Source organism: Globicephala melas, chromosome 14, assembly GCF_963455315.2.
Source record: "Globicephala melas chromosome 14, mGloMel1.2, whole genome shotgun sequence".
NCBI lineage: Eukaryota > Metazoa > Chordata > Mammalia > Artiodactyla > Delphinidae > Globicephala > Globicephala melas.
Genome location: NC_083327.1, coordinates 78657965 through 78672814, shown reverse-complemented (window position 1 = coordinate 78672814; position 14850 = coordinate 78657965). Strand labels below are relative to the sequence as shown.

The 14850-nt window shown below is 42.3% G+C and overlaps 1 protein-coding gene across 5 annotated transcripts in view; it reads right to left on the bottom strand.

Annotated features, from left to right (window-relative positions):
* Window positions 1-14850, bottom strand: part of ARID1B (AT-rich interaction domain 1B) — a 410652-nt gene that overhangs the window by 63802 nt on the left and 332000 nt on the right. For all 5 annotated transcript variants that reach the window (XM_070043437.1, XM_060283285.1, XM_060283284.1 and 2 more), the window contains exon 7: window positions 9699-9878. In XM_070043437.1, coding sequence (XP_069899538.1) covers window positions 9699-9878 — 180 coding nt within the window. The remainder of the gene's footprint in view (window positions 1-9698; window positions 9879-14850) is intronic.

Below are 14850 nucleotides of genomic sequence, written 5' to 3'. Positions count from 1 at the left end.
TAACCTCTCGGAACATCAGTTTTGCCAGGTAAAGTAACAATAATAACGGGGAACAGGTAGAAAGTGACTAGCTCAGTGCCAAGCACAGAACTACCTAAAAAATGATAGCTATCACCATGATCACCAACAATAATACTATTATTATCAATAAGCATGAATATGATTTTTTCTCCATCTTTTGAAAATGTGTGGAAGAAGTGAAAAATGATTCACACACACCCCCCCACTTTGCCTACTCGATAACATATCTTTCTCCCCAAAATAAACAAAAACCAAATATGTAAGCCAAGCAAAATATGAGAGGAAAAGCCAGGAATGAGAAGCGCAATCTTATTTCCATGTTTCTCTAATAGATTAGTAATTTGTTGGCACTAGCTCTGACAGAAAACAGATGGTTCCAGCATTAAGCACAATGAAGGCTGCAGATGCTGGGCCAGCCCACCTCAGCTGGACGGGTCTTGCAGCCAAGTACGAGAGCCCACAGTTTTCAAGTGGGTTCATCTTGGCACACCAGCTTTGGAAAATTGGTCACCAAATGAATTCAGATTTCAACCCACCAGGAGTTGTATTCAAGCACCAGACAGAGGAAGCCGGAGCTAGACTCTATTCAAGTCACCATCATTAGTTTAGAGGATCACAGATAATTCTGTACCTGACTCTAAATTTTCAAATTTGCTAGTTACAATTAATATTCCAAGCTTACTGCTTTTATTGAATCATTAAATGCTTCCGTTTATTTTACTTCTCAGTTTCAACCACACAACAATTACTTATGAACAACTACTACACGCAAAGTCCTGTATTATTTTCCCCTTTGCTGTGGAGGGTAAAACGGTGCACAAATCACAGAACAGACAGCTGACCCTGAGTGGGAAAAAAATAAATGGATAATTAGCTACATACGATGATAAACACATTTGTGACTTAGGGCTAAATTTGGCCAGTAATCATCACATCACATAGCCATCTACTACACAATTTTAAGTCATGTTTATTGAGGTAGAATTTATATGCATCAGCAACCATATATGCCCTATAACCACCAGCACAGTTGAGACATGGGATATTTCTATCATGACAAAAAGTTGCCACTTTGTGGTCAATCTCATCCCCACCCCTGGCAACTGCTGATCTGACTTCTCTTCCTACAGTTTTGCCTTCCCCAGGGTGTCACATAAATAGAGTCACAGTGTGCTGTGTCTGGCTCCTTTCACTCAGCACCGTGCTTTCCAAATTCACCCATAATGTTGTACGTTATCAGTAGTTTGTTCCCTTTTGTTGCTGAGGAGTATCCTATTCTGTGAACGTTCGGGCTGTCTCCAGTTTCTGGCAATCACGAATAAAGCTGTTGACGTTTGCACACAGGTCTCTGAGTGGATATATGTTTCATCTCTCTTGGTAAACTCTAGGGATGAGAGTGCTAGGTTGTATGATAAGTGCATTTTTAACTTTGTAAGAAACCCCACTACAATACATATGAGAGTTCTAACTGCTCTACTGTACATCCTGGATATTGCCAATTTTTTTAAAATATGAGCCATTCCAGTAGGTGTGTAGCGGATACTGTTGTGGCTTTACTTTTCATTTCTCTAATGACAAATGATTTTGAGAGTATTTTTCATGGATGTAAGATCCTTGCTGTGCAAAAAAAAGTTACATTTAAAAAACCTTCTTCCCACGCTACCTTTCTCTCAGACTGATCTCACAATTCTGTACTTCCAGCCACTGCTTCAGGAGAGAAACTGACTGAGTAAAGAAGACCACAAATGCAGATTCAAAATGAAAGTGAACTTACCCCAAGTTGCATTAAATCCTACTATTTGTGGGAATAGCGATAATTTATCTTTTGAACTGATATATGACACCATATTTTTCCTAGGTCAACATGCATTTTAAAAAGTCTTCAAAATGTAAAAATAATATTACATAAAGCTTGTAAAAGAGGAGAAAAGACCTATTACCTTACAGTATGACTTCAGTAGCTTGGGTAGTTTTTTTGGTAGTTTTGGTAGTTTTCTTCCCACATATGTTACTTTTGGTGTTTTTTCCCATATATGTTACAAAGTTTAACTCCTTTAAAAATTTACTTATACAGTGATGCAAGCGCAATATAGAAAATATAAAAGCACAGAGAAAAACAAGACAACCATGGGCTTCCCTGGTGGCGCAGTGGTTGGGAGTCCGCCTGTCGATGCAGGGGACACGGGTTCGTGCCCCGGTCCGGGAAGATCCCACATGCCACGGAGCAGCTGGGCCCGTGAGCCATGGCCGCTGAGCCTGCCCGTCCGGAGCCTGTGCTCCGCAACGGGAGAGGCCACAACAGTGAGAGGCCCGCGTACCGCAAAACAAACAAACAAACAAACAAAAAAACCCAGACAACCATGATCCTTAGTGCCATCTCCCAAAGATAATTCTTCAGCATTGAGTAGTCAACCCAATACCCATCAAGCAGCAACGCAGGGTCAAGAAGGTATACCAGTGTCTCTGGAACACTCTGTCTTCATCCATTTAGGAAACAGTTCTTAAGAGCCTCTAATATGCCAGCTCTGTGCTAACAGATGGGGATTCAGCAATGAGCAAAGGCAAAGAGCTTACATTCTGGTGGCAGGAGACAGGCTAATAAACAAATCTAGAGCATGTCGTGTGGTGTCAAGCGCTCTGAAGGAGAACAAAGCAGGGAGAACTTACACAGAGTGGAGAGGGCAGGTCCCTGAGCCAGTGACAGAGGAGAGCCACGCGGAGAAGGGAGCTGTGTGCGTGCTGGCTGCCTCTGTGTAGAAGCGCATCTTTGGAGAAACCACCGCCGCCAAGGCTGACGTCACACACAGGCTTGGGGGACATATGGTAAGTCCGATGCCAGTATCTAACTTCAGAGCAGTGAGTCTTGAGAGAACAGGCCCTCAAGGAGCAGGGGCATAAATGTCTGCGTGTGTGTGGCCTTCAGAAAGGCCACACACACGCAGACATTTCACACACAATGCTCAGTTTCCCCTTCTGCAAAAAGGGTGTGATACGAGATTCTCTATCTCGTGTGATTGCTGTGAGGAAAAAAATATTAACAGTAACTATTGCTGGACACTGACAATGGTTAGAATTTGTCAAGGAATAGAAAGAAACTGTTCCAATATTAATGTAAGATAACTTTTCAATCACTGAAATTCTTTTTATTATATATTGCATCATATGCCTCATTTCACTTTCAAGATGCACAGATATTAAATTTATTTCTCAAACAAAGTATAAGAAAAAGTAAGTACTCACCTAAAAAATGTAAAATTGTATTATCTTAATTCAATAGCCAAATGTGGCATAAAACAGTAAAATCCCTACGGTAAGGAACGAAGGATTCTCAGTCACTGTCGTCACAGGTGCCTGAGCACCTGCGTCCTCCCTAGGCTCGGAGCCGCTGTGCCCTGTGCACACCCACAGACTGCATGGGAACGGCGCCCCCTGGAGGGAGAGCTCTGATCTGCTTCACCTGATGGCAGGTGCAGGAAGTCTTCTGAAAGAACCCGTGGTACCAACTCTTAAAGATTTGAAAACCGGTCATTTCTTTTCAAACAAACATTTGAAAAAAATGGCAGAGCTGTGAGCCTCAGGAAAAGGCACCTTGCTAAGATGTAAAGTAAAGCTGCACGTCCACATCCTGCGTTTCTACACTGCCATCCACAATTGTCATGATCCAGGCCTGTGGTACAAGTCCACCGGATGACCACGCCCCGTGAGGTGCTTAGTCATTCAGTGAGGGGAGGGGATGCTGGCACTCTGTGTGCTGTTGATTTCAATAAGCAACGTAAAATAATTAGCTTCACACTAGTCAAAATCAGTGTTGCTTTATGTTTTTCCTTTTTCTTTCTTAAAGTTGATTGGTACTTTGTTTTCCTTACTTCTTCCCTAATTCCCAGGTTTTGATAAAATCATGATGATTATCAGTCTGCTAAGAAAAATTCATGCTTAAACCTTTTAACTTGAAGGCTAAATTTGAGCATCAAAAGAACATGGCATTACCACCTTTTGCTGTAAAATGATCTACTACAATCTGTTTTTGCTACTGTGGGCAAGATAAAGATTTAGAATTTTTTAACAAAGCCGTATAGAATATGGAATTAATACTTTTGCCTAGCAATGTCCATTTAACCATAAAATAAAGGTAACAGGAAGCAGTGAACATATCAAGTATATTACAAACTGTTTTAAGAAACAAAAAATGAGTGAAACCGAAGGGGGCGTGATCTGCACAGAAACCAGCCTTTGGAAAAAGCCAAAGAAGAAGATCTCCAATTTGCAGCACTGTCCGGGGAGAAAACATGAATCCATGTGGCAGACACATCTCACTTCTGTAGAAGAGAGGCTGAATCTAGTTTAATTTGAGAGTAAGAGCAGAGACTGAAATCTTGGGTCATGGTGACACCAAGATTGCCATGGGCCTGTAAGGCACTCTTCAAGTAGCCAGTGGGCTGCCAACTGGTAACATTTATATGTTGTTCCTCTGAACTGGAATAGCTGTAAGATTATTAATGTGCAATTCACTATTTTGGAACTGCATTCATTTCAACTAGGTATCGTCTGAAGTTTGCCTTTGCTGAATCTGTGAGAAACATTTTAATGAAAGAAGGAGAAGGAAGAGTTCTGATGGCATCTTATTTATTTTAGAGAAAAACACGTTAAACCCTTCTGAAAAGCCTCTTTGACCAAGTAATTTAGGAATAAAACGTTCTTCAGACTCACATACTTAGAAGTTCCCTGCTTCCTAAGACACACTATACAAATTAAGGCATAAAACCAAGGTTGAGCCAGTGTACAACGTGTGTAGCTGTAAGGGGTGGCCCAGACACTAACATACAAGGGAGTGATAAGTGGAGGGGAATCTAGGCTCAGAATCCCTGTTAGTTGCCCAAGGTAATACTCCTAATTCCTTGCAAAACTAAGGCTAGACCCTCACTTTTTGCAATTAGTGACAAACATGCCAAAAATACTTGTGGACAGTCTGTGACAGACACTGTTCTAGAGAACACACAAACAAGACAGTGTCTGTCCTTAGGAAATAGAAAGGCTGTGAAGATGAAATTGATTTCCGCTCCCTTTTTCCCATACAAAGGCATTTATTAATAATTAACATGTCAATCACATGATTGCTTTCTATTTATTAGAGCAAGTCTCTATGGCCCTTCCTACTGCAAACCGTTTGTAAGGGTAGTTATTTTACACGTGCCTGCCTGAAGGTAGGAAAGTACTATTTCATCAAGTATACTGCAATTAAACACTTTTACACATTTAGATTGGCTTCATCCCATTAGGGTATTTTTTTTTTTTTTTTTTTTTTTTTTGCGGTACGCGGGCCTCTCGCTGTTGTGGCCTCTCCCGTTGTGGAGCACAGGCTGTGGAGCACAGGCTCCGGACGCGCAGGCTCAGCGGCCATGGCTCACGGGCCCAGCCGCTCCGCGGCACGTGGGATCCTCCCGGACCGGGGCACGAACCCGTGTTCCCTGCATCGGCAGGCGGACTCCCAACCACTGCGCCACCAGGGAAGCCCCCCATTAGGGTATTTTGATATTTGTCCAAAACTGACTGGGTGTTTCCTGTTACCGGCGCTCAAGGTCGCCTTTTGTATGGGAGGGGGCATCGCGGCCTAGCAGCTGTTGGGAGACCGTCAAGGAGCCAACGCGCACTTCGGGGCGAGGAAGGCCGCCGCTCTTCGGCGCATCCTTTCCGGAGGTGCTTTGGGGCCTCGGGGATTCCGTGGGTGCAGAGAGAGGGCCGGCCGGGTGGCCGAGCCGCGGGTAGAAAATGCCGGCGGCGGCGCCTTTGTCACCCAGCCCTGCGGAGGAGCTCAAAATAGCAGCGTCGAGAAAATGCGGCGCAGAGAGAAACGCGAGCCAAAGGGGGAAGCCCCGTTAGTACGTTTAATAATTCAGATTTTACAGTGTCATATACACTTCTAAAAATTTCTTCTTAATAGTTATGTTTTTCCTTAATCTCTAGTATTTCTGATGCATTTCCACGCCTGCATTCCCCAAATGTTCCTTTGCTCCTTGAAGGCCAGTGGTTTGCCTTTCGCTTCCTTCTCTCTCCGCTCACTGAAGGAACGGCAGGGAAGGAGTACATCTCAGGCCTGGGAAGCGACGCACCAGTGGCTCTGTGAGTGGCCTCTGCAGTCTCCCTCCGTGTGAACCCTGGCTCTGCCCTTAACAGCTGTGGGACTGTGCGTAAATTACTTAACCGGCTCCTTTGCAAAATGGGATAACGTCAAGGGCTTCCTGTTAATTAATAAAAATGGGAAAGTATGTCTGAAGTTGAATCCTGGCTTCCCACCGTGTGCCCGGGGCAAAGGTGTGTATGTGGTGCACGCCTCAGTCTCTTGCTCTGTCAAGTGGAGTAATAACAGTACCTATAACACAGCATGTTGTGAGGATTAAATGAGTTAATATATGAAAAACACCGAGACCAGGACCCAGTAGTGTTTAATAAACGTTGCTGGTTGTTACTAATAATTTTGAAGAAGCTGCTCCTGACAGCAAAAAGGTTATAGCAAAAAAGACTGTAAAATATTTCCCCCTGAGATCTCTTAAAAACGAAACCAGCCCAGAAGAAAGCCATCTAGTTAGTACCAGACATAGAAGATGTGGACCGATGACCCTGTGGGTCGCTGCACAAGCCATTCTTTCCAGACATCAAAACGTGTAACGCGAAGATGTAAGCTGAATATTTTACTAATAATTTGAGTAGTTAATTAAGAGAGAGAAAAAAAAATACTTCATTCGGGTCTCTATTTAAAATGATCAACCAAGAGAAATGTAAAGGTAAGAACATTTACTGAACTGAGTGACGCAGGTCACAAGCGTAATTTCCCGTCATTCAGTGTTTGCCGAGGAGAGCATAATGCAAGGAGGAACGCAAACAATTCTGATTTGCACACAGAGCACTGGGACACTGACTGGCAGCCCACAGCACTGGGAGCCAGTCGAGGAACCCAGGAGGGGACACGCCTCAAGGTGGAATGTGCTAGAATGTGCTAGAGATGCCTCTTGGAAGGAGAACATTGCCGAGAGCACAGATGTGCAGGCACTTTTTTTCAAAGTTAGAAAGTGCTGTGTATGGAAATTATCAGCCTTATTTTCAATTGTCTCTAATGTCAACCTAAACTCAGCATTTATGCCTTAAAAAAAAACCCCAAACAAAAACCTTCTTGTCTACATAACCAAAATGTTACGCAGTGGATCCAGTGGGCCGTGTTAACATAAAAGGCCCTGGAGTTGAAGCAAAATTTAGACTCAGAATATGAGAAGTAGAAGCAACTTCCAAGGTAACACCGTCTAATTTTCCCATTTTCTATAGGAAAAGTAAATCCCCGAGAGTAAGCAACTTTCAAGGGCACACAAGTTTGGGTGAGAACCCTCACAGGTGCAGTGTTCCTAAATCAGGAATCTTGGGACTTCCCTGGTGGTCCTCTGGTTAAGAATCCACCTCCCTAAAGCAGGGGTGGTGGGTTCGATCCCTGGTTGGGGAACTAAGATCCCACGTGTCGCGGGGCAACTAAGCCAGCACGCTGCAACTACTGAGCCTGTGCTCTAGAGCCCACACGCCACAAGTAGAGAGAAGCCTGCGCGGTGCAACGAAGAGCCGTGCGTGCCACAACGCAGATCCTGTGTGCTGCAACTAAGACCCAATGCAGCCAAATAAATTAAAAAAAAAGAATCTTAACATTCAACGATTCCAAAAAACTGAGGGTTTTTTTCAGAAAATAAGTCCATTCTATAGAAATTACCTTTTGTGTTATTACCTAACTCCTAAAGCATTAAGTGTTTTCACAGCCGTTCACAAAAGACTCATCAGATAGTCCAAGGCTCCACTTCCCCTTATTTGAGAGCAGCAGAGGACGAGACTTCAAGAGTGAATTATTAAGAGTAGAGAAACCAGTTTTGAAGATAACAGGAAGCCCTAGTGAGTGCTAGTGGTTAAATCCCAGGCCTCCAGCCACCCCTAATTCTGAGAATAAGGTCCTGACCTCCAGGATTCTCCAGTTACATTCTGAACAAAAGTCCATATTTTTCTGTGCGTATCACAACTTATAAACTGCCTTTCCAACCTTCACTAAAGTTTTCTTCCTTTCCTGATAGCCGAAGCCCCCCAGTTTTGAAGATACCCACTGAGTGGGTGCAGCGGGCAAGTAGGCGCTTTCCCAGCTAGTGACACGTCCTGCCTTAGCTCAGCAACAAACTACCACATGTCACAACTACCTGGGGCTGATGGGGAACTGGGAAGACACTGTCAACTGGGACCTTAAACTCCTAGAGCTTACTGGAATTCACAACACGGAACCCCATTTATGATACGGTGTGAAGGGAATCAAGCAAAACCCACGTCTGTGTCTACCCTGACTACGTGCACATGGACAGAGGCAGGAAGGGGCCATGGAAAAATTTTGTTTTGGGTGTTTTAATATCGTTTTCCCGACAACAGAAATAGCTGGAATGTAAAATGACAGAGCAGCATAAGGCAAGGCGATGGTGCTACACTGATAGCATTGACGGTGCTTAAAATCCTCCCGAAAGAGATCTTCAGAAAATAAGACAATTTTCAAACCGTGAAGCAAGGAAAGCTCTTCTGAAAAACACCTGGTGAAAAGCCGAGAAGGTGCCTGGCCTCAAAGAATCGTCCGCCTGCCAGGCACTTATCTGATGGCCGGAGAAGCTCAAAGGTCCTCGACGCAGCACGTTTTCCAGACGGACAGAAAAGCTCTCAGAAGTATTAAGGCTTTATTAAGTCAGGGGAGCCGACTTCGTTGTGGAGGCAGCGAACATTTTACTACAGTGTCCTACCGGGCATTGTCTTCACTCAGAATATTCTGGTATTTTCAGAAATGAGGAAGCTCTGGGAATTGTGCCAGGTTAGCTCATTCTCTCTAAATTATCCATTAATGTCTAATTTAAAGAAACAAAATATAAAGAAGGTGCTAATTTCAAATGCCTTACTGCCAAAAGTGACTTAGAAAAAAAATATATATATATATCAGGTTAAAAACCCTGATGAAAGGATTCTGCATGTGTAAGACAAAACAGACGTCAATGTCCAGGAAGGCAGAATGAAAATGGTGTATTTGGGGCAAGTTCCACTTATTTTTCTACTCTTTCCTTTTTGAAAGACATGTCCATTTCACGCTTTGTCCTGCCTTCTAAGAGTAAAACTGGTAATGACTGTGAAAATCAGAACCATTATTTACCTGATAGAGCACTTTGGAGACAGATTAGATGAAGAGAGATGAGAGATTTCATCTAGAGACACATGAAATCCTTCTGAGTAGTGAGAATATTGTTACAAACATAATTACAGAGAGGGAGGGGACAAAGTTAGAATACAACATAATGAAACCTAGGTTTTAAATCAGAAACTTTTTGAGGACAAGCATTTAGAGCTACGTTGCAGAAACAGGCTTTACTCCTTCATTATTAACAGCACACGTATGAAGGGCACTTACCGCAGTGTCTGATGCATGAATGCTTAATGAATAGTTGCTATAATTATTCTTCCCATCACTACGGGCAACTGAAGGACTGTGGGTTTGCATTAACCTCACAGATCTGTCAGGTAACAAATAACTGGATCTTAAAAGATGTTTATAATGTTAAGGTCTTGAAGGACTAACATATTAACAAAATTTCTACAACCTACTGCAGTGTATTTTGGAGAAACTTTTTTACCTTGTGGTCCATACTGGCTCATCTGTGGACCGTAAGTCCCACTTGAGTTACTCTGCTGAAAGCTACTGATTCCAGGATGCATCTGGCCTCCAGGAGAAGGATGAGGCGACATGGATGGTCCTGTCTGTTGAGGTCCATATTGAGACATCTGAGGGTTTCTTTGTGTGCCTGCCATAAAACCTAAGTGAGAAATAAATGGAAATATATAAATGCAGGTGACAAAAGTGAACATGGAATTGTGTCAAAGGTAGATGGGAGAGGACTGGTGCTGTGGGATTCCCCTAAAGAACATCTAAAGACATCTCAAACCCAGTGTGGAGGACGTGCGAGGGCCCAGGGGGCTACCCTAGTCCTCACTCTGAGCTCTCACTAGAGTTCCTGGGAACCCAATGGACTGTGGACATGAACTAGGGAAGAGGAGAAGAGGGTGAACAGGCCAATAACCTTGACCTCTCCTAACCTCCATTCTTGCCTGGCGGGACATGTGTGCGCCCCTCAGAGCCTCGGCTCACTCCCCGATCTCTGGGCCACGTGTCCCCGCTCACTCAAACATCCCACCGCTCTCTCAAGCCCAGGCCAGCACCCAGCTCTCCCCTGCACATAACCGTTTTTCTCCCCTCTGATCTCCTGGGGCCACAATTGTTCACCGTGACTCCTATAGTCCTGCCGACTTACCACCTGATTCATACTACCCCTCGGGGGGAACTGCACACAAGTGGAGGGTCTGAAGTGTCCTCTGCTTTCCAAACAGACCCTGACTTCCTTCCAGTGTGCCACCCACGATTCCTTCCTCCCGCCCTGATGTCCTACGGTGTGATGGATCCATTGGCACGTCTGTTGCCTCTACTTCCGAAATGTATCTTGGGTCACTCCTCTTCTCCATTTCCTCATCTACAAAAGCCAAGCCGCCCAGCTACCATCTTCTCGCCCACGACCAGACATGGTCATGGTCTGGCTCACCCCTCTCAGCCCTGCCCCGTTTTTGTGCCTTTTGGTTCACTTTCGCGAAGCCGCCAGAATGACTTTTCAGGAATAAAAAAGGAAATCAGAGCGTATCTTCTCTGTATAACCATCCTGCCACCAGGCTTCTCATTAGACCTGGAACAAAATGCCCCCATCTGACTACGGTCTGTGGGCTCTTTTGTGGTCTGGGGTTGCCTTTCTCACTTTAACCCCACTTCCTATAGTTTTCTCTCCTTCACTAGCCTGAAGTCCACTGGCCTTCTCATGCTTCCTAGAAGATAACATCAAGCCCTTTCCCTTGATAGAGCCTACTCTCTCCCGTTGCCTCTTCCGAGAGCGTCCTACTGCCGGTTCCTTCCTGTCCTCCAGGTCCACCTTCCCTGACTGCCCTGGCGGCGCCACCCTTTCTCCTCACGTGCTTTTCGTAACATGTAATCATCTTACTTTATTTCTGACTCACTTAAGCCCTCTCTTCCCCACTAAAACATAAGCCCCACGAAGGCAAGGATCACGTGTGTGCTCTCTGCTGCGTTCTCAGCGCCCAGCAGGGCGTCTGGCACGTAGTAGGTATCAAAAACTATGTGCCGAAAGAATGAGTATTAAATTCCTCCCGTACTCAGAGTGCTGAGCACAGCACAGTAGGTGCTTAGCAGGTAGCTGGACAAATGGATAAAGAAAATACACCTTTCAGTTGTGCAGGACTTTTTATAAAGTCAAGGTACGGCGCCATCATCAGTAGTTCAGCCAAACGTAAGCAAGTACATAGAATGAACTGTGAAGACGCATTCAGACAAAGAATACCCCAAATCAAGACAGGTAGCTAAGAAAAAGATACACCATCCAACCAGAAACTAACAAAGGGCAGTTTGAAAAAAAACCTCCCAGAACCCAGGAGTTAGAGTTGCTGAGAGTTCACAGGTGTCAGCTGAAGGCTTTAGTACAGGGTGAGTGCAGAGAGGGGGCAGGTTTCCACCTACTCCAGAGGAGAACTGAGAACAGTGGCTTGAGAAAGAGAGTCTCCTGAGGCAGCCGGAGGGGAAGATGATGCCTGCATCCAAGGTCAGCTTAAACTTAGGGGGTTAAACAGAGTAGGGCATTTACAAAGGCCATGGTTTACATTTCAGTAAGAAAAAGAAGAGATCTTCTAACACTGCTTCTGTCTAAAGAGATAGACATAAAATACAAGTACGTAGAGCTCTTCCTTATTATCCTATTTCATTTATTTATAAAGATAAAGTCATGTGAAATTGGGCTCAATTGGCGGCTCCCAGATACAAATCATCATAGAAAATGTTTGCTTTTTCAAATCTGAAAACAAACAGAAATCAGAGTGCTAAAATTACTATAAATGATTGCATCTTAAGATGTAACATGAAATATTTATCTAAGCCTGACTATAAAATTCTCAAGAGTTTCATATAGAGTCCTGTTTAATAAAAAAAAGTGTTTAAATTCCATACAGATTGTATACGTTTTTCTTCCTTTCTTTCTTTCAAGAATGGCTGTTTTCTTCTTCATTAGTTAAGGAAAATACTACATGTCCGTTTTTTAGCATTAAATTTCACTTCAACCAAGAAAGTGTCCACGCTGAAGGATTTAGAACTGCTGGCAACACAGCACATCCTTAAGTTACTGCTGCCTCTTGAACACTTACTATAAGCTTAAGGTTTGCTCAAATGACTTCTAAGAAGAATTCTTATCTGGGCAAGTTATTTATTTCTGACTCTTTATTCCGTCCTTAACAATATGTATATATATGCCATGATCCACTTGAACTGTCTCACTCATCACTGGAATTTTGCAGAAAATCAAGTTTTGTCAAAAGGCTCATAAAGAGGTAGAATGTTAAAGCTAATCCAAATGGAGTGTGTAGCAACATCGAATTCCAACAACAAGGTTCTGTGGAGTATGGAGCCCACCTCCTTCCACAGAAATTAAAACTGGAAAAGCTATTTTGTTCTCTGTATGCTTTTGCAACGGCACCACTTACAAGAGGTTTCTGAAACCTTGTTTTATATTTTTGGTGAGACGCATCCCTTTCATGTATTCCCCAAGACAATGAAAGGAGGTGACATAATTTCACTGACTCTTTTCTGAACTGCAAGCATCGAAAGGCAGTCAACTGGGAATAGAAGGCCTACATTACAGCTTTGTTTGTGTCGCTAGCTCAGAATCTGGTAGAGTAGACAGATATGTAAATAAATATACTGCAGTGTGTGAACTGATCAAAACTAGCTCTGTGACCTTAGGTGAATCATAATTTATCTGAGGCTCAGTTTCCTCACCTTAAAATGCAGATGAGGTTGCTGCAAGAACAACTGAGACAGCACATGAAGATGTTCTATAATCTGAAATGTATACACAAAAGGAAGACAGTATGATGATAACTTTCTGGTTTATAAACTGCCACGAGTATCTTTTAACTCCTGAATACCCCACGTATTCAGGCGTAGTTTCCAACTAGCATGAACAAGCTGGTTTTTATTTCTACATTTGTTTTTTTATTTAAATATGTGGGATCCACAGTACTCCAGTACTTGTGTAACTGTCTACAAATTCCAAAAGCTTAAAAAATATATACCCCATCTCCTACCACTGAGTTCCCCTGGTCAAAGACAAATGGTTTTTTAATGTATCCTTTCAGGGATATTTTATAATTGGATTCTGTTAGACTGTGTATTCCTTTTATCATGAGTAAGGCTGAACATTTTGTTTTACAGCAGTTTTGACTCCTTTTCTACAACTATTTATATCATTTGCCCATTTTTCTGTTGGCCCCTCTACGTCTTGACTAGGGGAGCATTTCATCTTGCAGATTCAGCTGTTATTACCAAATAGCTGTACAGTTCACCAAAACTCTTGCATCTGCAATCCTATGAAAATCTGGTCCTTCAGTGTGATTAACACTGGCAAAGGCCATACGCAGTCTTAGCAGGAAAGCAATATGATCTGACTTGCATTCTCAAAAGCTAATTCTGCCATAATATGCCGCAAGAAGAAAGGACTGAAGGAGAGTAAGGCTAAAAGTTAGGAGACCGGTTAGGAGGTAGGTAAAGTGATCCATAATATATAGTCACAATGAAATGCCAGCAATAATCCTACTAAAAAGGCTTCCGTTATGGATATAACCATATTTTTAAGAGGTTATTGAGTATCATCATAATCTAAACAAACTCATGAAAAATTAGAAGACAGAAGTTAATGAAAAAAGAAGTATTTCTACTTTTCATCCTAAAGATAGAGACCTGCATGTGCATTCTTTGTTTCCTCATCTATATAATAGGGACAACTGTATCTACCTCATAGGGTTGCTGCGGGGATTAAATGAGATACACGTAAAAAAATTTATAGTAGTGCCTGGCACACAGTGAACTTTCACTAATCACTAGCTATTACTATCATTATATATTCAAAAAAGGAAAGCAAGAGAGGCAGCATGCTGTGACAGCAAGGGAACTGACTAGGATGTCAGTCGTGGGCCTTCCACATTCGCTGTGCAGAATGCAGCAATTAACCTAGCCTCTTGGCCCTCAGTTTCCTCACCTGTTAAATGGTGAGAGGGAAGACATACGATATTTGTAACGGCACTTCTATCTCTAGTTCTCTATGATTCTGGCTTAAACTTTTTTTGTGTGAAAAATCTAATTCAGGTCTAAAATTTGCATGTATATTTATTTGTGGGATATTCTTCATTTTGTTTTATTTTAACCTTAATTTTGAATGAAATAAATGCTAAAATGTTTCCAAATATCAAAGTTCAAACAATAATTTTCTATTTATGGTGACATATTTGATTGTATTTTGCTTCCTTTAGAAAGTTATTATAAAATGGCAGCTTGTAACACAGTTTATGAACAGAAAAACTGACAGCTGAGAGAATGAAGCTGTTTTTTTCTTTTTTTTAAAGTTGTGAAATTTTTCTAGTTATAAACCATCTGAGTTTAGAAAACCTGACTATCTAGTAAGGAAAATTTAGAAAGTATAAAGTGAATTTCCCATATATTATAAAAGTATGTTCAATTTCTAGATGTATTATGGAATTATATGCCCTAGGTAAATAATCTTACATGGAAAATTCAAACTTTGGAAAAAAGTACTAATTTAGATAATTATTATTTACATTATATAAAAGAACTTACTGAAATAAAAATCTTAGAAACTATATGAAAATGATTTGTACACTTCATCC